Source organism: Anomaloglossus baeobatrachus, chromosome 1, assembly GCF_048569485.1.
Source record: "Anomaloglossus baeobatrachus isolate aAnoBae1 chromosome 1, aAnoBae1.hap1, whole genome shotgun sequence".
NCBI classification, from domain to species: domain Eukaryota; kingdom Metazoa; phylum Chordata; class Amphibia; order Anura; family Aromobatidae; genus Anomaloglossus; species Anomaloglossus baeobatrachus.
In genome coordinates, this window is record NC_134353.1 from 149,931,155 (window position 1) to 149,956,294 (window position 25,140).

Genomic DNA, 25,140 nt, shown 5'->3' on the forward strand with positions numbered 1-25,140 from the left:
AATTTAAGCCCAGATTTATTGGCCCTGATAAGATTTTGGAGATTATCAACCCTGTATCTTTCTGTTTGACTCTGCCGGTGTCATTTAAGATTCACAATGTCTTCCATAAGTCCTTGTTGAAGAAACATGTGGAGCCAACGATTCCTGCAGCAGCGCCTCCTGACCCTGTTTTGGTACAAGGGGATCTGGAGTATGAGGTTGAAAAAATTCTGGATTCCCGTCGCAGTAGGCGTCAGCTTCAGTATCTTGTGAAATGGAAGGGTTATGGGCAGGAGGATAACTCTTAGGTTGTGGCTTCTGACATTCATGCGAACAGGTTGGTTCGCGCCTTCCATCATGCTCATCCCGAGCGACCCAGTGGCGTTGGTGAGGGTTCGGTGACCCCGTTAAGGGGGGGTACTGTTGTGAATGTCAATTATGCTTTGGCTGCTGGGAGGCTCCCTCTTGTGGCCAGGAATGGTTTGGACGTAGCCCAGGTGTGTTGAGCTATGGGCGTTTCCATTGCTAACTCTCTGCTTATTTAAATCCTGGTCTGATAGCAGGCTATGCCGGATGTCAGTTGTTCTTTGTTCACCAGCCTGCTTCATTCTGCTCCACACCACATCTACCCCAGATAAGTGCTTTGCTCTTTATTTGTTGTTTGGTTCTTTTACTCTTATCTGAGTTTGTCATTTGCTGTGGTTGTTTTCAGTTTATTTGCATTTAGGGATCTTCCCTCTCAGTTGCTTAGCTGGGAAACTCCCTGCAGTTTCGTTTGGTGTATTGCTCCTATAAGTCCATGTGTTTGTGGCTTTTTGAATTTGTAATGATTCCTTTTTTCTGTTCATTGGTATGACAAGAGCGCCTGGTATAGGACGGAGTGCAGATCGTGCGATCTGATGGTCTTTTTGTACTATCAGGAATTTGGAATTTTGCAGGGCTTTTCTCTGGCCACCATCAGCCCCTATCCTGTCCTTTCCTATTTTAGTCAGTGGGGGCCTCACCTTTTGCTAATCCTATCATCTATCTGTGTATTGTGTTTTCCTATATCCCCGCAGTCTTTGAATGTGGGGGGCTTACTATTCTTTATCTATTTCTGAGGCAGAGAGTTATTCATCTTTCCTTCCTTTAGGATAGCAAGTTCTCCGGCTGGGTTCGCGGTGCACAGGATGTTAGTTCACCCCTTGGCTACTTCTAGTGTTGATGGTTAGTAAGGGGATGGCGGCCAGATTAGTTGCCAATGCTCTTGTCACCTTTTACCAATGAATTATGGTGGTCTTCCATGGTTCCGGATCATAACAGACTGGGCAAAGAGATAGACCGGGCAAAGAGACAGACCTGGAAAAGAGACGGCATTGGAAAGAGACGGCCCTGGAAAAGAGACAGTGCTGGAAAGAGACAGACGGGCAAAGAGGCAGATCGGGAAAAGAGGCAGACGGGAAAGAGACAGACGGGAAAAGAGACAGACGGGAAAAGAGACAGACGGGAAAAGAGACAGACGGGGAAAAAGACAGATGGGGAAAGAGACAGACGGGGAAAGAGACAGACGGGGAAGGAGACAGACGGGGAAAGAGACAGACGGGGAAAGAGACAGCCGGGCAAAGAGACAGACAGAAAGACACACACATAGAGACAGACACCGAGATAGAGACACAGACAGATACAGAGATGGAGAAAGACTGATACACATACAGACAGAGAGATAGAAACAGACAGACAGAGACATAGACACAGACAGACAGAGACATAGACACAGACAGACAAACAAGGAAAAAGACAGACAGAGACAGACAGACAGCGACACACAGATAGAGACTTAGAGAGAGACAGAGAGACAGTTACTATCACGGGCAACGCCCGGGTACTACAGCTAGTATAGTAATAATGTGCACTGTGTGACAATCACTCTCCTTCCACCACTAACTGTAACTGATTTTATTTATGTTATATCTATGTATAGATTTTATAACAAACATCCATTTGTGTAATAAATTATGGTGTATTTTTGTGATGGTTTTGATGCTCAGGAGTTTTTGTAGGTTTATATGTAGCGATGGACTAACCTGAAGTTTGGTGTTTGGTACGAACACAAACTTTACTAAGAAAACAGAGTTCGGGTTAGGAGTTTGTGTGCTTTATGAATACAATCAGCAATGTTTCAAAGCAGTATATCAACACTGCAAAATTTAGTCATAAAATTTAACTTTTACTTAAATCACTAAAATGTGGTCAGAATCATAATTACAAGACAAACAAACAACCAACATGAATTTAAAAGAATTTTGGCCCCTCCTTTTTTTCTCTAGGATATATAGTGGCCCAAATTAACACACCGCAAATAGAAATCGGATTTGTCTCACCAATTTTTTCTTTCAGTGAATTTTATAGGGTCCATTCATTAGTAGAACCCAAAAAGGATCTGAAGTATCTCCTGACGCGTTTCAATCAACTCTTCGGGGGAGTATTAAATGCATCTCAGGTCCCATAAAACATGGACCTTGCATTCATATAACATGCTGTAACAAATGCATAGATGGAAAAAATCAGCATGTCAGCAATCCAACAATTCAACATCCCTGTATAGGACAAGTTGACATGTTGTAAATTGCTATGGGAACCTAAGTGTATGATGACACGGCACCATGGGCCATGTGACCGGATGGGCGGTGTGCGAGGAAAGACGGTGTATATCACCATAGCAACCATATAAACAACATCGCGCGCCATTTCCGGTCACCTGATAGTCATGTGTTCGATTGTTATGGTGACCGTAGGGCATCTTCGTGCGGCACCATGGGTCATGTGATGGAACGGGCGGTATGTGAGGAGAGACGGCGCATATTACCATAGCTACGGCACAACATCGCGTTTCACATCCAGTCACCTGATAGTCATGTGTTCGGGAATATGGAAATGACGTCACACGCTGGGAGGGACAGGGAGGGAGTATTTAAACTCCATTGTTAGCAACAGCTGACTGTAGAGGTGACAGGCTCTCTATAATTGGTACCTGTAATGGAATCAACGCAATCTTATTGAACAAACTTATAAAATGGTGAGTTGTCCTATACAGGGATGTTGAATTGTTGGATTGCTGACATGCTGAGTTTTTCCATCTATGCATTTGTTACAGCATGTTATGTGAATGCAAGGTCCATGTTTTATGGGACCTGAGATGCATTTAATACTCCCCTGAAGAGTTGATTAAAATGCGTCAGGAGATACTTCAGATCCTTTTTGGGTTCTACTAATGAATGGACCCTATAAACTTCACTGAAAGAAAAAATTTGTGAGACAAATCCGATTTCTATTTGCGGTGTGTTAATTTGGGCCACTATATATCCTAGAGAAAAAAAGGAGGGGCCAAAATTCTTTTAAATTCATGTTGGTTGTTTGTTTGTCTTGTAATTGTGATTCTGACCACATTTTAGTGATTTAACCCCTTAAGGACGAAGCCAGTTTTGTACTTAATGCCCAGGCCATTTTTTGCAATTTTGACCAGTGTCACTTTATAAGGTTATAACTCTGGAACGCTTCAATGGATCCCGGTGATTCTGAGACTGTTTTTTCGTGACATATTGGGCTTCATGTTAGAGGTAAATTTAGGATGATATTTTTTTATTTTATTTGTGAAAAAATCTGAAATTTGACAAAAAAATTAAACATTTTGCAAGTTTCAAACTTTTAATTTTTATGCCCATAAATCGGAGAGTTATGTCACACAAAGTAGTTAATAAATAACATTTCCCACTTGTCTACTTTAGATCAGCGCAATTTTTGAAACAAAATTTTTTGGGGTTAGGAAGTTAGAAGGGTTCAAAGTTCATCAGCAATTTCCCATTTTTTCAACAAAATTTACAAAACCATTTTTTTAGGGACCACATCCCATTTGATGTGACTTTGAGAGGCCTGGGTGACAGAAAATACCCAAAAGTGACACCATTCTAAAACCTGCACCCCTCAAGGTACTCAAAACCACATTCAAGAAGTTTATTAACCCTTCAGGTGCTTCACAGGAACTAAAGTAATGTGGAATGAAAAAAAATAAAAATTAACATTTTACCTAAAAATGTTACTTTAGCACTAATTTTCTTACTTTTTCAAGAGGTAACACCAAAAATTGGACCTCACACTTTGTTACCCACTTTCTTATGAGCGCGCCAATACCCCACATGTGGTCAGAAACCTTTGTTTGGGTAAATGGGAGAGCTCGGAATGAAAGGAGCAATATTTGAATTTTGGAAAGCAAAGTTGGCTGAAACAGATTGCGGGCACCATGTTGCTTTTACAGATCCCCTAAGGTACCTAAACAACAGGAACCCCCCTCAAGTGACCCCATTTTGGAAACTAGACCCCTTAAGGCTTCTATCGAGGGGTATACTGAGCATTTTGGACCCACAGGTACTTCACAGATTTTGATAACGTTACTTTGTCATATTGAAAATTGTAATTTTTTTCTCAAAAATGTTGCTTTAGCATCAATTCTCTCACTTTTTCAAGAGGTAATTCCAAAAATTTGACCCAAATGTTTGTTACCCACTTTTTTATGAGCGCGGTGATACCTCACATGTGGTCTGAAACCTTTGTTTGGACAAATGGGAGGGCTTGGAACGAAAGGAGCAATATTTGAATTTTGGAAAGGAAATTTGGCTGAAAAAGATTGCGGGCACCATGTTGCATTTGGAGGACCCCTAAGGTACGTAAACAGCAAAAAAACACCACAAGTGACCCCATATTGGAAACTAGGCCTCTCAAGGAATTTATCTAGATGTTTGGTGAGTACCCTGAACCCCCAGGTGCTTCACAGAAGTTTATAACGTTGAGCCATGAAAATAAAAAAATAAAATTTTACCACAAAATTGTTACTTCAACCAGGTAGCTTTTTTTTCACAAGGGTAACAGGAAAAAAATCACCGTGAAATGTATTCTGCAATTTCTCCTGAGTTTGGTGATATCTTATATGTGGTGGAAATCAACTGTTTGGGCACACGGCAGGTCTTGGAAGGGAAGGAGTGCAATTTGACTGAACATTTGGCTGGAATAATTAGTGGACGCTATGTCGCATTTGGAAAGCCCCTAAAGTGCCTAAACAGTGGAGGCCCCACACAAGTGACCCCATTCTGGAATCAAGAAACCTCAAGGCTTTTATCTAGGTGTATATTGAGCATTTTGAATCCACGAATACTTCACAGAATTTGATAAGCTTAGGTTGCCATATTAAAAATTTTCATTTTTTTCACAAAAATGTTTCTTTAGCATCACATTTCTCACTTTTTCAAGAGTCAACAACAAAACAAGGACCCCACAGGTTGTTATCCAGTTTCTTGTGAGCGCAGGGATACCCCATATGTGGCCAAAAACCTCTGTTTGGCTATATGGGAGGGCTTGGAATGGAAGGAGCACCATTTGAATTTTGGAAAAGTTTAAATAAATTGCGCGCACCATGTCACATTAGCAGGGCCTCTTGGTTACCTATACATTAGAAACCCCCCACAAGTGACTCCATTTTGGAAACTGGACCCCTCAAGGATTTTATTCAGGAGTATAGTAAGCATTTTGAATCCACAGGTACTTCACAAAAATGTTGCTGTAGCAACAAATTTCTCACTTTTAGGCTATGTGGCCATGATCCAGCGACACGGCGTCCAGTACACAGTGTCAGCCTTCCTACAGAGATGTGAGTGTTGTCCACGGGAGAACGCAGCTGCCCATGCCCACGATTTGGGTTCAGGCTGCTGTGGACTTTAGTTCTATGCTACCTGCAGAGCACACTCATCTCCGCAGCATAAATTGACATGCTGAGGCTCGGGAAGCTGCGCCACAGGTCGGTTTATGCTGCGGAGAAAAGAAGCACAGTGGGCACGGGATTTCTAAAAATCCCTCCACTGTGCTTCTACTGTACAACGCAGCGTTATGGACGCAGGGAAAACACTCTGCGCCCAAAACGCTGCAAACCCTGATTGTGGGCACATAGCCTAAAATGCTACAATGGATGAATGGATAGATGTCAAACATATATAACGTCCCACCCCCCTGCATATTCTAAGCTGGCGCCCTTTAGTGCCTTTCATGTGGCACTAAAGGGTGACTAGCCTTGTATTTAGCCCAAAAAGAAAAAAAAATAATTAAAATAAATGACGTGGGGTCCCCCCTATTTTTGATAGCCAGCTAGGGTAAAGCAGACAGCTGTAGCCTGCAAACCACAGCTGACAGCTTCACCTTGGCTGGTGATCAATTTGGAGGGCTCCCCAAGCTGTTTTTTTTTTAAATTATTTATAAATAAATAATTAAAAAAAACAAACAAACGTAGGGTCCCCCCAAATTAGATCACCAGTCATGGTGAAGCTGACAGCTGGGGTCTGGTATTCTCAGGGTGGGAAGAGCCATGGTTATTGGACTCTTTCCAGCCTAAAAATAGCAGGCCGCAGCCGCCCCAGAAGTGGCGCATCCATCAGATGCGCCAATCCTGGCGCTTCGCCCCAACTCATCCCGCGCCCTGGTGCGGTGGCTAACGGGGTAATAAATGGGGTTGATACCAGATGTGTAATGTCACCTGGCATCAAGCCCAGCAATTAGTTATGTCACAGTGTCTATTTGATACCAGACATAACTAATTGACAGTAATAATAAAAAAAAATTGACAACAAAAAAAAAATTTATTTGAAAAAACACTCCCCAAAAACATTCCCTCTTTGGCCAATTTATTGAAAAGAAAAAAAAAAAATCAAGTCCCTGCTGTAATCCATTGTGAAAGTCCCGCGGCGATTCTGGACCTTCTAGAATATGGGGGGCACGTTCAGGGAACGTATCCCCCATTTTCTAGGAGTGCAGACCATCCATTTGAGGAGAGTGGGTGCAAAGAATCTGCACCCACCCTCCCCGGGTCACAGCTGCAGACTCTGTGCAAGCAGCAGCAGCAGCCAGCGTCTGAGTCACAGACACAGGAAGCTGTCAGCCGCGCTCTGCACGTGTGACTGGCGTGCACTGTGAAGGAGCCGGAGGAGGGGGCCGCGGGGGATCAGAGCTAACAGGTACGGGGAACACCGGGGAACACCGGGGTGGGAATAGGGGGTGACCTGGCAGGGCCTGGGGAGCAGGTTTCTGTCGTATGTGTCATAGCACATGCGACAGAAACCATAGGAAAGGGGGAAATGCGGCCGGCGCGCTGCTGTGCGCCGGTATGTGCAGCGCCATGTTAGATTTTCGGGAGGAAGGGGGGGTGGGGGTACACTTTAGTGACACCGGGGGACCGGAGAGGACCGGGGGATGAGATTTATCTCCCATCTGACATGTTTGTTTATGCCAGATGGGAGATAAATGATTTTTTACCGGCGCGGTCATTTACTGTAACCTGATCATCGGTATACGGTGTATACCGGTCATCAGGTGAGCGGGGACAGGAAAAAACGGCCAGAATCATGATCTCCAGGGTCTCAGCTACCCCCGGCAGCTGAGACCCCGGAACTTTTCTGACTCTGGGGGGCGCTAGACCCTTTTTTCCGACCGCCGTTAAAAAGCGGCGGATCGGAAGAAGTACCCTAATTTGTCGCCGTTAAAAGGCGTATCGGCGGTCGTTAAGGGGTTAAGTAAAAGTTAAATTTTATGACTAATTTTTGCAGTGTTGATATACTGCTTTGAAACATTGCTGATTGTAATTGATGTGTAACTAATACTGTTCCAGTGGCTATCCTTATATTGCTTTATGAATACAAACCACTCGGGTGAGCATCCCAGTGCTCGGGTACACTCAGTGCTTGGCCCAGTGCAAGTCGCTTGCAGTGTTTGAACAGCTTTCACTGGGGATAACAATAGCATTATCAGAGGTAGTGTGCAACCCATACCCCAAAAAAGGAAAAAAACCTGCCTGCCCTCCCCCGGAAGTGATCTGTTTATGTCTGCCTGCATGTGGGTGGAGACGCGAACTGCCCAATCAGTGACTTCAAATTAAGTTCAGATCCAGTCCAGGTACAGAACCAAACTTTAAAAGAGTTCAGCTGGACCAGCAGAACCTAAACCTACATGGGTCCGCTCATCTCTATTTATATACATTTGGTCATCTGATACTTTGTGGAATATACTTGTTCATATGTTATATATTGGTGCTACCTTAGATATAGGTCTCTAGAATGGTATTAAACTATTACTACAACTGTGCAACTAATTTTGGACTTACTCTGAAGGTATGTGTTGTATTGGGTCGTGAAAACTGTTCCATTACCACCGCTCTCTCACGTAGGGGCCGCCGTCCCGTGGTGTCGGGTACTGCACTGGATACCCGGCTGTGTGGTTGCTTTGCTCGGTTCTGTTTGATGGAAAATAAACCATTAGAGATTTCCTCTAAGAAAAAGACTTTACACAAAGTTCAGGAACATGAAGCATCTGTCTATGCCACCAGACTAGTGGCATAAGTTGACCACAGGTTCACACTGAAAAATGTACCCTCACTTTATTAAAGGGAACCTGTCACCAGTTTTTTCAGTATTGAACTTAAAGTATCCCCTTCTGCAGCTCCTGGGCTGCATTCTATGAAGGTGCACCTTGTTCCCTGACTCCCCTTGCAGACCCCAGAAATACATTTATAAAATCTGCCGCCACATATGCAAATGACCTGTTCTGGCCGGATGGGCGTGATCTTTTTCGGCTCCTGTCCCCCCCTCGTGCCGCTGTTTGTTGTCCTCCTTTGATGACTGACGTGGATGATGCCACCATTAGTACATAGGCTAAAATTAGTCACTGTATTGTCCGTGCTTGATCCATTGCTTACATCAGGGGTGGGGAACCTTTTTACTGCCGGGGGCCATTTGGAATTTCCTACTAACCTTTGGGGGCCGCACAACATTATCAACCTGAAAAATAACCCTGCAATATTTGGTCAAACGATTAATTAACTCACCCCTACTGTGGTGGCCGGAGCTGCTTCTCTTTGGTGCGATTGTGATGTTCGGTGATATTGATCATCTTGTTTCTCACAGCTGCTTTTCCAGGTTTGTCTCTGTCTGGAGATGCTGGGGGCATACACATCACAGGAGGGGCCAGGGCGCATAAATTACAGGAGACACTGGGAGTACACATCACAGGAGGGGCTGGGGCATATACATCACAGGAGGGCCTGGGGCATATACATCACAGGAGGGCCTGGGGCATATACATCACAGGAGGGCCTGGGGCATATACATCACAGGAGGGCCTGGGGCATATATATCACAGGAGGGCCTGGGGCATATACATCACAGGAGGGGCTGGGGCATATACATCACAGGAGGGGCTGGGGCATATACATCACAGGAGGGGCTGGGGCATATACATCACAGGAGGGGCTGAGGCATATACATCACAGGAGGGGCTGGGGCATATACATCACAGGAGGGGCTGGGGCATATACATCACAGGAGGGGCTGGGGCATATACATCACAGGAGGGGCTGGGGCATATACATCAGTAGGGGGCATGGACAGCCCTGGCGGTGGCACAGACATGACTGGGGACACGCACAGCACTGGGTGGCAGCACGCACTGCACTGGGTGGCAGCACGCACTGCACTGGGTGGCAGCACGCACTGCACTGGGTGGCAGCACGCACTGCACTGGGTGGCAGCACGCACTGTACTGGGTGGCAGCACGCACTGCACTGGGTGGCAGCACTAGGGAGACAGACAGGTCTGGGGGAACATAGACATCAACAGGAGAGCACGGACTGGGGAGCATAGAAAGCAGTGGGAGGGTACAGACAGCAGTAGCGAGTTAAGAGCACTGAGGGGTGGCACACAGCACTGGGGAGCATGGACAGCATAAGGGGGCACAGGCAGCACTCACCGTGGCATGGACAGCACTGGTGGCAGCATGGACAGCATTAGGTGGTGCGGACAGCACTGGTGGGGGGGCATAGACATCACCCAGGGGGTACAGACAGCACTAGGGGGGGCACGGACAGCAGTGAGGGGTTACACCGCGCTGAGGGGGTACACAGCACTGGGGTGTACACAGCATTAGGGGGTACACACAGCACTAGGGGGTACACAGCACTGGGGGGTACACACTGTACTAGGAGGTACACAGCATGAAGGGGTACACAGCACGAGGGGGTACACAGCACGAGGGGGTACACACAGCACGAGGGGGTACACAGCACGAGGGGGTACACAGCACGAGGGGGTACACACAGCATTAAGGGGTACTCACTGTACTAGGGGGTACTCACTGCACTAGGGGGTACACACTGCACTAGGGGGTACACACTGCACTAGGGGGTACATACAGCACGAGGGGGTACACAGCACGAGGAGGTACACACAGCATTGGGGGGTACATACAGCACTGGGGGGTACACACTGTACTAGGAGGTACACAGCATGAGGGGGTACACACAGCACGAGGGGGTACACACAGCACGAGGGGGTACACAGCACTAGGGGGTACACAGCACGAGGGGGTACACAGCACGAGGGGGTACACAGCACGAGGGGGTACACACAGCATTAAGGGGTACACACAGCATTAAGGGGTACACAGCATTAAGGGGTACTCACTGTACTAGGGGGTACACACTGCACTAGGTGGTACACACAGCATTGGGGGGTACATACAGCACGAGGGGGTAAACAACACGAGAGGGTACACACAGCATTGGGGGGTACACACAGCACGAAGGGGTACACAGCACGAGGGGGTACACACAGCATTAAGGGGTACACACAGCATTAAGGGGTACACAGCATTAAGGGGTACTCACTGTACTAGGGGGTACACACTGCACTAGGGGGTACACACAGCATTGGGGGGTACATACAGCACGAGGGGGTACACAGCACGAGGGGGTACACACAGCATTGGGGGGTACACACAGCACGAAGGGGTACACAGCACGAGGGGGTACACACAGCATTAAGGGGTACACACAGCATTAAGGGGTACTCACTGTACTAGGGGGTACACACTGCACTAGGGGGTACACACAGCATTGGGGGGTACATACAGCACGAGGGGGTACACAGCATGAGGGGGTACACACAGCATTGGGGGGTACACACAGCACGAAGGGGTACACAGCACGAGGGGGTACACACAGCATTAAGGGGTACTCACAGCATTAAGGGGTACACACAGCATTAAGGGGTACTCACTGTACTAGGGGGTACTCACTGTACTAGGGGGTACACACTGCACTAGGGGGTACACACTGCACTAGGGGGTACACACTGCACTAGGGGGTACACACAGCATTGGGGGGTACATACAGCACGAGGGGGTACACACAGCATTGGGGGGTACATACAGCATTGGGGGGTACACACAGTACGAGGGGGTACACAGCACGAGGGGGTACACAGCACGAGGGGGTACACAGCACGAGGGGGTACACACAGCATTAAGGGGTACACACAGCATTAAGGGGTACACAGCATTAAGGGGTACTCACTGTACTAGGGGGTACACACTGCACTAGGTGGTACACACAGCATTGGGGGGTACATACAGCACGAGGGGGTAAACAACACGAGAGGGTACACACAGCATTGGGGGGTACACACAGCACGAAGGGGTACACAGCACGAGGGGGTACACACAGCATTAAGGGGTACACACAGCATTAAGGGGTACACAGCATTAAGGGGTACTCACTGTACTAGGGGGTACACACTGCACTAGGGGGTACACACAGCATTGGGGGGTACATACAGCACGAGGGGGTACACAGCACGAGGGGGTACACACAGCATTGGGGGGTACACACAGCACGAAGGGGTACACAGCACGAGGGGGTACACACAGCATTAAGGGGTACACACAGCATTAAGGGGTACACAGCATTAAGGGGTACTCACTGTACTAGGGGGTACACACTGCACTAGGGGGTACACACAGCATTGGGGGGTACATACAGCACGAGGGGGTACACAGCATGAGGGGGTACACACAGCATTGGGGGGTACACACAGCACGAAGGGGTACACAGCACGAGGGGGTACACACAGCATTAAGGGGTACTCACAGCATTAAGGGGTACACACAGCATTAAGGGGTACTCACTGTACTAGGGGGTACTCACTGTACTAGGGGGTACACACTGCACTAGGGGGTACACACTGCACTAGGGGGTACACACAGCATTGGGGGGTACATACAGCACGAGGGGGTACACACAGCATTGGGGGGTACATACAGCATTGGGGGGTACACAGTACGAGGGGGTACACAGCACTGAGCGGGGGGGGGGGGGGGGGGGCAGCGATGGGTTGAGTACTCGCAGTGAGGGGGAGGGAGAGTCACACACACACACAGCAGGTCCGGGAGGCTGGTAGACCTGCTGCAGCTCTTCTGTGTGACTTTATCGCAGCGTGCTGCTTACCCGCCCACCAGAGCACACAGGCCGGGGATAAGCCTAGAATGTATGGGCTGCAGTCAGGTCCTGGAAGTCAGGATCTGGAGAGAGCCCGTACATTCTAGCATCAACCCACAGGGCATAAGGCAGTGAGATTTAAAGGGCCGGGAGCCGGGAAAAGCGCGGCTGCCACCAAAGCACAATGGTCCCCGGGAATGTGCCCGGGGGCCGCATAAAAAGTCGTCACGGGCCGTATACGGCCCGCGGGCCGGAGGTTCCCCACCCCTGGCTTACATAGACAAAATAAGGACCAGTATAAAACGCTCTTCAGACTCAGCTCTTATATAACAACTCTACTAAGCTCTACGCTCTACTAAGACACCTCATAATAGACAGATTGTCACTAATTGTTTTTTGTTGAACTGGACATTCTGTACTAATGGTGATAGAGTGGAAGGAAACTTGTTTTTTAATTTTGCCTCTCCATTGTGGAGATATTAGCAATCAAAATATTATGCACCTAATGAGTTAAATTTTGTTACGTCCAAGTGGATATTATCAGATAGATGGACAAAGTAAAGCCCCCACCCCTGATGAAAACACTCATTTAGACTTTACTAAAGGTAACTCCGTAGGTGCCAAATATTTTGATAATATCTCCACCAGGGTCACCATCAGGGCATTACTGCCCTTACTGGTGTAAGAGGCCCGGTGAATATGGGGGCCCCAGCACAGGATTGGGGTAATTACTTCACTTTATTAGTCCCTGAGCTGGGCCCTGGTCAAACTTTAACTGAGTGCGCACTACACATGGCTAATTTGCATCAAAGTTCTTCAGGCGAATTGCATGTAAATTAGCCATGTGGTGGCGCCATGGTGCGTTATCCTTTGCAATAAGAGCAAATACTCGCCGTACACACTTCTGGTTCCGTCCTTTCACTGTGCTCTGACCCGCTTTGGAGGTAACTTTGTGTACATATGTACCCTGTACCATTGTACAGTACAAGGTAATAGAAAAGGTTTTTTTTCAGCTCATCTATAATGGAATCATCTGGATTCTTTCTCAGGTAGACGGTGCAAGGAGGTCAGCTCTGTGTCCATAGAGGCAATATCCACTAAAAGGTATTTTCCAGCACGTGTTGCTGGAAAATACCTTTTAATGCATTGTACAGTATATACTATACAGCGTGTCTATCACTTTGCATTTGTGGATACAGTATTCTACTTTCTTTCTGATAACCAGTACAACACATTGCTTGTCCTGTAATCTAATTGCCTGTGCAGTCCTCCTACCCCATATTTGGCCCATATTATATATATAATTGTATTTCTGAACATGTTTTTGTAAACAGCTAAAATAACAAAACTTGTGCCACTGTCCAAATATTTCTGGACCTAACTGTATATATACATATATATATATATATATATATATATATATATATATATATATATATATATATACATACAGATATAAGAATATATATATATATATATATATATATATATATAAGAATAAGAATATAAGAATGTTATTTTTTTTTTTTTTTTTTAAATTGTGAAAAGTTTATTCAGAGGGTCATTTATTATTCAACCCCTCAAACCACCAGAATTCTGTTTGGTTCCCCTAAAGTATTAAGAAGTATTTCAGGCACAAAGAACAATGAGCTTCACATGTTTGGATTAATTATCTCTTTTTCCAGCCTTTTCTGACTAATTAAGACTCTCCCCAAACTTGTGAACAGCACTCATACTTGGTCAACATGGGAAAGACAAAGGAGCATTCCAAGGCCATCGGAGACAAGATCGTGGAGGGTCACAAGGCTGGCAGGAGGTACAAAACCCTTTCCAAGGAGTTGGGCCTACCTGCCTCCACTGTTGGGAGCATCATCTGGAAGTGGAAGGCTTATGGAACTAATGTTAGCCTTCCACGGCCTGGACAGCCTTTGAAAGTTTCCACCCGTGCCAAGGCCAGGCTTGTCCGAAGAGTCAAGGCTAACCCAAGGACAACAAGGAAGGAGCTCCGGGAAGATCTCATTGCAGTGGGGACATTGGTTTCAGTCAATACCATAAGTAACGTACTCCACCGCAATGGTCTCCGTTCCAGACGAGCCCGTAAGGTACCTTTACTTTCAAAGCGTCATGTCAAGGCTCGTCTACAGTTTGCTCATGATCACTTGGAGGACTCTGAGACAGACTGGTTCAAGGTTCTCTGGTCTGATGAGACCAAGATCGAGATCTTTGGTGCCAACCACACACGTGACGTTTAGAGACTGGATGGCACTGCATACGACCCCAAGAATACCATCCCTACAGTCAAGCATGGTGGTGGCAGCATCATGCTGTGGGGCTGTTTCTCAGCCAAGGGGCCTGGCAATCTGGTCCGCATCCATGGGAAGATGGATAGCACGGCCTACCTGGAGATTTTGGCCAAGAACCTCCGCTCCTCCATCAACGATCTTAAGATGGGTCGTCATTTCATCTTCCAACAAGACAACGACCCAAAGCACACAGCCAAGAAAACCAAAGCCTGGTTCAAGAGGGAAAAAATCAAGGTGTTGCAGTGGCCTAGTCAGTCTCCTGACCTTAACCCAATTGAAAACTTGTGGAAGGAGCTCAAGATTAAAGTCCACATGAGACACCCAAAGAACCTAGATAACTTGGAGAAGATCTGCATGGAGGAGTGGGCCAAAATAACTCCAGAGACCTGTGCCGGCCTGATCAGGTCTTATAAAAGACGATTATTAGCTGTAATTGCAAACAAGGGTTATTCCACAAAATATTAAACCTAGGGGTTGAATAATAATTGACCCACACTTTTATGTTGAAAATTTATTAAAATTTAACTGAGCAACATAACTTGTTGGTTTGTAAGATTTATGCATCTGTTAATAAATCCTGCTCTTGTTTGAAGTTTGCAGGCTCTAACTTATTTGCATCTTATCAAACCTGCTAAATCTGCAGGGGGTTGAATACTACTTGTAGGCACTGTATGTCTATATATATATATGTATACTGTATATATAATATTTTTAGCCGGCATCTTTGATGGGAACTACTAATGTGTGATTGGTGAGGATGTAGGGCAGTAGAGTTTTTCAAAGAATGGCAGTGGGATTATGGAAGGTTTGAGGGGTGGAGGCAGAGCTGGGGTGGAGCCTGGGCAGAGTCTCAAAATTTTGGCAGTATCGGGCCCTGAAATTCCTGGTGGCGGCCCTGATCTCCACAACAGAGAAGCAAATTAAAAACCTAAAAAACTAAAATGTTTTATTGCACTTTGCAACTCTCCAATCATTGCTGAAATATAGAACCTTATATTGATCTCCTTTGTTTCATCATTTCCCTCCTATTACTGTGCATATATTTAGCAAAAATCTTGGAAAAATTATGATGTTATTGATGCTGATATTGCTCAGTCGCTCTTCGCTCTGCTCTGAGGCACAGAGGAAAGGCCTCTGCCTCTAATCAATGTAAAGGCCATCACTCACGTGGTAAACTGGAATACAATCCTGTGACATCTGACGTCGGCAGACAATGCTAGTGTGTCGCCCTGGGCAAGCCAGGGGACACAGGTCACAACACCACCACACCCCACACTCCAGGTAGGCACATCACAGCTAACCACAAATCCTTGTTGCCTTTCTCCAGGAGTCTGATGATGCACACCAGGGGGTGGGCCAGGCGGTTGGCTCCGCCCACCAAGGAGCTCACAACACTGGAGGCAGGAAGAAACCAGGCAGATAGCTCAGGGACGAGCTTGAGTAAACAACAGAGTTCAGCTTAGGGAGGAGAGGAGCTAAGAAAGTGAAAGTGAAAGTAGTAAAGGAGGAAAAGCAAGCAAAGTAACAGAAGAGAAAGACAGCCTGAAGGGTCCAGCTTTGTGAGGGCCAGAACAGCAAGGTCAGCAACGGCGGTGACTGTCTGGAGGGGGACCGTTTGGAAGTTCCTGGAAGGACCCCGTTGGCTGTGTGCCCGGTGGTCTGGAGCAGTGTTCCGAAGGACAGTCAGCACCAGGGCAGGGGCCTCTCGGACCCCGGCAAGGCTAGGAGTCGCCAGATTTGCCAAATCCGTCAGTGACGGGGACGCAGCTCCCCCAACAACCAAGTCCCGATTGACGGCAACAGCCCGACCATTACCGGGGAGACACCGCCACCGCCAGGGCACAAGTTTCCCCAGGGCCAGCGCCTGCGGGCAAAGTGTAGAGCTCCTCCGGCCCAGATTGCAGCCGGGGAGCGGGTAACCGGAGGGAATCCACCGCTACCATCAGTCAACACAGGTGCAAGGAAGAGAGACATCACCGTCACCTACTGGGAGTGCAGGTGCAGCCGTCTGTGGGACCGTCCTACCAGCCGTTGGTTTACCGTACAAACTGTGTCCGTGTGTCAGGCTGAGTGAGTACCATAGTGCCGCAAGGCACAGCGCTGCCCCCGCGTCCCTGCGCCCTCCAGGCCCTACACTTCACATCTCATCACCGGGCCCCGGGATCACCAACCCCTACCCACGTAGGGGCAACACAACACCTGGCTGCTCCGCATCACCATCCCCGGGACCCCCATACTGAGCAGCGGTGGTGCAATCACCACAACCGTGGGTGGCGTCACGAACTATAACAATCCCTTCACCCAACAAACACCCCCTTTCACTCACGGGCGAGGAGTGTCGCTCGAGAAACCCCGGGATCCGGCCCACCGCTCGAGCCACCACTGAGCAGCTGCCGGACCCGAGCAGAAGGGGTGAGCGCGGTGTGCTGACACCCTCCTCCCCGCCCGCGACAACTTGGCGTCACGAACAGGATCTTACCGCTCTGCCGTCAGGTAGAGGTGCGCCTTGTTACCGCCGGAGGCATCCGGCAGAAAAATTTCAGAAGCCGCCATCTTTGGCGCGAAAAGTTCCCGCTCGAGCGTCTTCTCGAGCAGTAGAGGCGCGAAGGCCAAAACCCCGCCCCGAGAGAGGAGGGGCCGGAAAGAGCTAAGGGGGACGCGATGGCGGCTGAACGCATGTAGCTGCAGCTATAGAAGCAGGGACGCCAGGACCCTGCGGCCATTGACTGGTTCCTGGAAGAGGCCGCTGCTAAAGATGCTGAGTCCGACCAACAACACCGTGGTCCCCGCGCCTGGCATGGCGGCGTGGGTGGAAGCCCGGACCGTCCAGCTAAGCAGCCGTCTGCAGGTCCGCAGGCAGCTCCTCCTGGAGGAGCGGGAGGCCGACATGGCGGAAGTGGTGGCGGCCATACGAAGACGCGAGACGGAGGGAGTCTTGGAAGGGAGGGTAAGTGACCCACGCCCCTGTGCCCCTAGTGGGTCGGTCATCGCGGCTGAGGGACCCGGTCCATACCCGCTCGCCCTGCTACCTCCCCCGCTACCCGTGTTGGCTGCTGCTGCCCCGCCACTAGGCCCGCTACCACCACCACCGGTAGCGGTACCCTGCCAATCCGCCCCGCCGGACAGACCTGCAGCAGAAGATCGTGACCACCCTGATCCGCTTCAATGGAAGAAGCCGGAGGCTGAGGCCGTCAGCAAAGATGCACCGGAGGCACGGCGGGGATGCAGCTGCCAGGAGGCAGAGCAGGCCATGTCACAGCGGGGTCCCTTATTACTGAAGGTGCCGGTCGTAGCCGACACGGAGGGACTCTGGCTGGGCCCGTCCCCCGCACACGCTGAACCGGAGCAAACAGAAAGTGCTCCCGGCTGGGAGCGACGGCAACAGCAGCTGCGCAGGGAGATCGATGCCCGAGAGGGGTGTAGAGCGGATGTGCATGCCCGCATGAATATGGAGGAAGATGACCCGCAGCTAGCTACCATCGGGGTCTACGGCGGTGCACCATGTGAAGGTGGCACTAGAGCCCCGCGATTGAGGATGGACTGCTAAGCCGGCGGTCCTCCGCCTAAAAGTTATCCGCGTTGGGACCAGAAGTCAGTGTATTTGTTTGAAAAGTTTTGAAAAATGATAAGAAGATAATTACCGAACAGTAACCAGATTTGCTTTGTGATTGAACCGGCAGGAGCTGGCACCGTTGTCCCCGTGGGGACCGTTTAAAGTTTTATATGGATGGGAACTATCCATGGACAAGCCCGTGAACTTGCAGGGCACCACAAACGTTAAGTGGCTTGTAAAAATGTTGGGTACCGTTACCGTTTCCGCCATACCGTCTCCGGAGAGGCAGGTTGGAGGGAGGGCCCTGAGCAGAGCAGGCTAGGGCCCAGCCACCAAAGGAACCGGTGGCCACCCTCTGGAGGGGAAGGACAGATCCCGCTCGGGTGACTTGTGCTGGACTGTGGGTCAAGGGGTGCTGCCTGGGTTTTAGGGGCAGCATCAGGGCCAGGTTGCTTGGGTGGGAGAGAGCGGAAACCGTGACCGTATACCGTTGCAACGTTTAAGTAAATGTGCCTCCCGTCTTGGGAAGAGTTTTGATTAAAAATGTTATTTATGTTTTGCTTAACCCTGTTATCCCCTTTTTACAGAAAAATAAAACCGGTGTAGGACGGCAGCCCGCGGACGGTCTGCATTTTGCTAAGGGGGAATGTGTCGCCCTGGGCAAGCCAGGGGACACAGGTCACAACACCACCACACCCCACACTCCAGGTAGGCACATCACAGCTAACCACAAATCCTTGTTGCCTTTCTCCAGGAGTCTGATGATGCACACCAGGGGGTGGGCCAGGCGGTTGGCTCCGCCCACCAAGGAGCTCACAACACTGGAGGCAGGAAGAAACCAGGCAGATAGCTCAGGGACGAGCTTGAGTAAACAACAGAGTTCAGCTTAGGGAGGAGAGGAGCTAAGAAAGTGAAAGTGAAAGTAGTAAAGGAGGAAAAGCAAGCAAAGTAACAGAAGAGAAAGACAGCCTGAAGGGTCCAGCTTTGTGAGGGCCAGAACAGCAAGGTCAGCAACGGCGGTGACTGTCTGGAGGGGGACCGTTTGGAAGTTCCTGGAAGGACCCCGTTGGCTGTGTGCCCGGTGGTCTGGAGCAGTGTTCCGAAGGACAGTCAGCACCAGGGCAGGGGCCTCTCGGACCCCGGCAAGGCTAGGAGTTGCCAGATTTGCCAAATCCGTCAGTGACGGGGACGCAGCTCCCCCAACAACCAAGTCCCGATTGACGGCAACAGCCCGACCATTACCGGGGAGACACCGCCACCACCAGGGCACAAGTTTCCCCAGGGCCAGCGCCTGCGGGCAAAGTGTAGAGCTCCTCCGGCCCAGATTGCAGCCGGGGAGCGGGTAACCGGAGGGAATCCACCGCTACCATCAGTCAACACAGGTGCAAGGAAGAGAGACATCACCGTCACCTACCGGGAGTGCAGGTGCAGCCGTCTGTGGGACCGTCCTACCAGCCGTTGGTTTACCGTACAAACTGTGTCCGTGTGTCAGGCTGAGTGAGTACCATAGTGCCGCAAGGCACAGCGCTGCCCCCGCGTCCCTGCGCCCTCCAGGCCCTACACTTCACATCTCATCACCGGGCCCCGGGATCACCAACCCCTACCCACGGAGGAGCAACACAACACCTGGCTGCTCCGCATCACCATCCCCGGGACCCCCATACTGAGCAGCGGTGGTGCAATCACCACAACCGTGGGTGGCGTCACGAACTATAACAATCCCTTCACCCAACAAACACCCCCTTTCACTCACGGGCGAGGAGTGTCGCTCGAGAAACCCCGGGATCCGGCCCACTGCTCGAGCCACCACTGAGCAGCTGCCGGACCCGAGCAGAAGGGGTGAGCGCGGTGTGCTGACACCCTCCTCCCCGCCCGCGACACTAGATTGCTATTTATTCTCCAGCGTAGCTAAAGCTGAGAACGGGCTAAGACATGTTCTGCTATAACACAACACACAGTGTTAATTCTCTATAATGCAGTCATATTCCAGCGTGCTGTGTGAGTGTCGGCTGATTTGTTATACAGCAATGTTGTAAAGTCCTTGGCACTATATACAGTTGTGTTCCAAACTTTACATACTCCGGCAGATTTTTTGCTTTCTTGGCCTTTTTTCAGAGAATATGAATAATAACACAAAATCTTTTTTTCCACTCATGGTTAGTGGTTGGGTGAAGCCAACTACTACTGTGTTTTCACTTTTAAATCATAATGACAACCATAAACATCCAAATCACCCTGATCAAAATTTCACATAACTTGGTGATTTTGGCCTGATAACATGCACAGAAATTGACACAAATGTGTTTGAATGGCTAATAAAGGTAACATCCTCACCTGTGATCTGTTTGCTTATAATCAGTGTGTGGGCATAAAAGCTGAGTGAGTTTCAGACAGACTCTTGCATGTTTAATCCAGCCACTAACGTTTCTGGATTGTGAGTCATGGGGAAAGCAAAATAATTGTCCATGGATCGATGGGTAAAGATAGTTGAACTGTATAAAACAGGAAAGGGATACAACAAGATATCCATGGAATTGATAATGCAAGTCAACAGTGTACAAAATGTGATTAACAAATGGAAAATCAGGGGCTCTGTAAAAACAAAACCACGGTCAGGTAGACCAACAAAACGTTTGGCTACAATTGCCAGGAAAATTGTTCAGGATGCAAGGAAAAACCCACAAATAACATCAGCTGAAATACAGGATTCACTGAAAACTAGCAGTATGGCTGTTTCAAGATGCACACTAAGGAGGCATTTGAAGAAAAATTTGCTGCATGGTCGAGTCGCCAGAAGAAAGCCATTACTGCACTAATACCACAAAGTATCTCACCTATAATACGCCAAACAGCACGTAGACAAACCTTCAAACTTCTGAAACAAAGTATTTTGGAGTGATGAGACCAAAATCAAAACTTTTTGGCCACAACCATAAACATTAAATTTGGAGTGGTGTCAACAATGTCTATGATGAAAGGAACACCATTCCTACTGTAAAGCACGCAGGTGAATCGCTGGTGATGTAGGGATGTGTGAGCTACAAAGGCACAGGAAACTTGGTCAAAGTTGAAGGAAAGATGAATGCAGCATATCAGCAAATACTGGAGGCAAATTTGCACTCATCAGTCCAGAAGCTGCTCATTGTACTTGGACGTTCCAACATGACAACAATCCAAAACACAAGGCCAAGTCGACCTGTCATTGGCTACAGTAGAACAAAGTGAAAGTTCTGGAGTGGCAATCTCAGTCTCCTGACCTCAATATAATTGACCCACTCTGGGGAGAACTCAAGCGCACAGTTCATACAAGAAAGCCCAGGAATTTACAGGAATTGGAGGCTTTTTGCCAAGAAGAATGGGCAGCTTTACCATCTGAGAAAATAAAGAGCCTCATCCATAACTACCACAAAATGACTTCAAGCTGTCATTGATGTTAAAAGGGGCAATACACAGTATTAAGAACTGCAGTACATGAACTTTTTATCAAGGTAATTTGGATGTTTTTGGTTGTCATTATGATTTAAAAAGAGAAAACACAGTAGTTTGACAATAAATGGCTTCACCCAACCACTAACTATGAGTGGAAAAAAAGATTTTGTGTTATCATTCACATTCTCTCGAAAAAGGCAAAGAAAGCAAAAAATCTGCCGAGGTATGTAAAGTTTTGAGCACAACTATAAATAAAATTGGTATTATTTATATTGAAATAAACGTTTTGAACATAAGAACATTGTTATCCTACAGCAGAATGTCGAGATCCGGCCACGGATAATTGCTGTTCCACTGTTTCCACTGAGTTAATAGGTGGTAATTTACTTCTGCTGGTCTGGATGGATGGGGAAGATAGTCTGTCTAGGCCAGTGTATCTGAAATAGAAAATTAAAATACAAAGATTACTTTGCAATTGGGATTTAAAGGAAACTCCTAGATCTGAATCACAAATAACGAGTTAAGCAAGTTTGTATTAATGATATGATCTGTGAGTATTATGATAACAGTATATTTTAGCATATAGTTAAACATAGTCATACTCATGATCTGTAGAAACTGATGGTTTATGGGTTGGGCTTAAGGCTGTGTCCACACTTTGCGTTTTCACCTGCGTTTCTGCTGCGTTTTGAACTGCAGTGTTTTCATGCTAAAAGACAAGCGTTTTGATTTTCCAGCAAAGTCTATGGGAAATAGGGCTTTCTTGTGAACACCATGCTGTTCAAAACGCTGCGTTTAATTTGCATATTTTTTAGCAAAAACTCAGCGTTTAAAGAAGCAGCATGTCAATTGTTTTTGCCATTTGGGCTGCGTTTTGCTAACATTGAAGTCAATGAGAAGTTGCAAAAAGCAACCAACATCGAAATTTCTGCGTTTTACCTGCTTTTTAGCTGCAAAAACCATGCGTTTATGACATCAAAATAATGGAATGATATGTCCCTTTACACACACATAGTCCGACAATAAAATTAATAAAAAATATTAAATTACATATATTTTAGCCATAAATAGTATAAAAACGCAATAATTATATTAAATATAACTATTATCGTTATGATTTAATAATTTATATTTGTTTGCTTTGTTTTTTCCTTTTTTCATAGTGTTTGACTGTTTAAACTTTATTTAGCAGTGTCTTTATGTTCAAAACGCATCTGTCTTTATACAATGGAAAAGCATGTAAAAAGCGCTAAAACGCGGTAAAACGCACGCGTATTTATCGCGTTTCTGTGGCCAAAAGCAGCTTTGGCAAAAGCAATTTCTGCCAGAGGATGCGTTTAGAACTGCAACTACCTCGACGCAAAGTGCGGACACAGCCTAAAGGAACTCTGTCAGCAGGTTTTTGCTATGCTGACAGCATGATTTAGGGGTTAAAAAGTAAAAATCAACTATGTCTCTCTTTTCAGGCTGTGTATTGTTGTTTACGTAAACTAAAGGATTTACCACTAGATGATCACTGCTGGACTACAATGTCACACGCACAGCAGTCCGGCACATCCGCTCCATTGATTGACACCTCACAGTGAATGTACAATCTCTATAGAGAGCCTGGTATAGACAGGACAACTCTCTCAGCTCTGCTACATGGACAAATCTAAATATTCTGATTGTGTCAGAACAGCTGGACCCAGTAATCTAAGTGATAGGGTATGTGCCCAGGTAGCAGATTTGTGTGCGTATTTACTGCACACAAAACTGCATGTTGTGGCAGGAAAAATACACAATTTTCATCGCAATTGCACAGGTTTTTCATGCGTTTTTTTGTAGTCATGAAAATTGCGCAGGTTCCTGCACTGTAACCCCGCAATTGCCGCCGCTGATGTTACAGCCAAGATCCAGCTGTCGCCTCCTGGAGTGGTGCCTGTACTGCTCCCTGCAGTTTAACCCCCTGAATGCTGCAATCAATGTGATCACAGCATTCAGGAGGCAGCTAGAGGGATCGCTTACCTCTCCCTGGCGGTCTGTTCCCTGTAATGCAATCACAGGCACCCGATCACTGGGACCCTGAGTTACTGAGCTATGGAGTGCTCACACCCCATGCTGGATACATGGTGTGTGAGGTAAAGTGTTTGTGTTGTGAGTGCAGCACTAACAGATATAATCCATTGTACAGTCATGGCCAAAAGTTTTGAGAATGCTACAAATATTAATTTTTACAAAGTTTACTGCTTAAGTTTTTCTAATGGCAATTTGCATATACTCCAGAATGTCATAAAGAGTGATCAGCTTAACAGCAATTACTTGCAAAGCCAAAATGAACTTTAACCCACAAAGCACATTTCAACATCATTGCATTCCTGCCTTAAAAGGAGCAGCTAATATTGTTTTAGTGATTGTTCCATTAACACAGGTGTGGGTGTTGATGAGGACAGGGCTGGCGATCAATCAGTCATGATTAAGTAAGAATGACACCACTGAACACTTTAATAGGAGGCTGGTGCTTGGTATCATTGTTTCTCTTCAGTTAACCATGGTTATCTCTAAAGAAACAAGTGCAGCCATCATTGCTCTGCACAAAAATGGCCTAACAGGGAAGATTATCGCAGCTACAAAGATTGCACCTCAGTCAACAATTTATCGCATCATTAAGAACTTCAAGGAGAGAGCTTCCATTGTTACCAAAAAGGCTCCAGGGCGCCCAAGAAGGACCAGCAAACGCCAGGACCGTATCTTAAAACTGTTTCAGCTGCAGGATCGGACTACCAGCAGTGCCGAGCTAGCTCAGCAATGGCAGCAGGCTGGTGTAAGTGATTCTGCACGCACTGTGAGGCGGAGACTGCTTAAGCAAGGCCTGGTTTCAAGGAGGGCAGCAAAGAAGCCACTTCTCTCCAGAAAAAACATCAGGGACTGACTGATATTCTGCAAAAGGTACAGGGAGTGGACTGCTGAGGACTGGGGTAAAGTCATTTTCTCAGATGAATCCCCTTTTCGATGGTTTGGGACATCTGTAAAACAGCTTATTAGGAGAAGAAGAGGTGAGCGCTACCACCAGTCTTGTCTCATGCCAACTGTTAAGCATCCTGAAATGATTCATGTGTGGGGTTGCTTCTCAGCCAAGGGAATCGGCTCACTCACAGTCTTGCCTAAAAACACAGCCATGAATAAAGAACGGTACCAGAATGTCCTCCAAGAGCAACTTCTCCCAACTGTCCAATAGCAGTTTGGCGCCCAACAATGCCTTTTCCAGCATGATGGAGCACCTTGCCATAAAGCAAAGGTGATCACTAAATAACTCATGGAACAAAACATAGAGATTTTGGGTCCATGGCCTGGAAACTCCCCAGATCTTAATCCCATTGAGAACTTGTGGGCAATCATCAAGAGACGGGTGGACAAACAAAAACCAACAAATTCTGGCAGAATGCAAGCATTGCTTATGCAAGAATGGACAGCTATCAGTCGGGATTTGGTCCAGAAGTTGATTGAGAGCATGCCGGGGAGAATTGCAGAGGTCCTGAAGAAGGGTCAACACTGCAAAT

At 47.5% G+C, this 25,140-nt stretch overlaps 1 protein-coding gene across 3 annotated transcripts in view; it reads right to left on the reverse strand.

The window, feature by feature from the left end:
• FAM149A (family with sequence similarity 149 member A) overlaps positions 1-25,140 on the reverse strand; it is a 239,636-nt gene that overhangs the window by 29,622 nt on the left and 184,874 nt on the right. For all 3 annotated transcript variants that reach the window (XM_075334536.1, XM_075334528.1, XM_075334543.1), the window contains exons 11-12: positions 21,915-22,038; positions 8,153-8,281 (exon numbers count right to left, since the gene is read on the reverse strand). In XM_075334536.1, the coding sequence (XP_075190651.1) occupies positions 8,153-8,281; positions 21,915-22,038 (253 nt within the window). The remainder of the gene's footprint in view (positions 1-8,152; positions 8,282-21,914; positions 22,039-25,140) is intronic.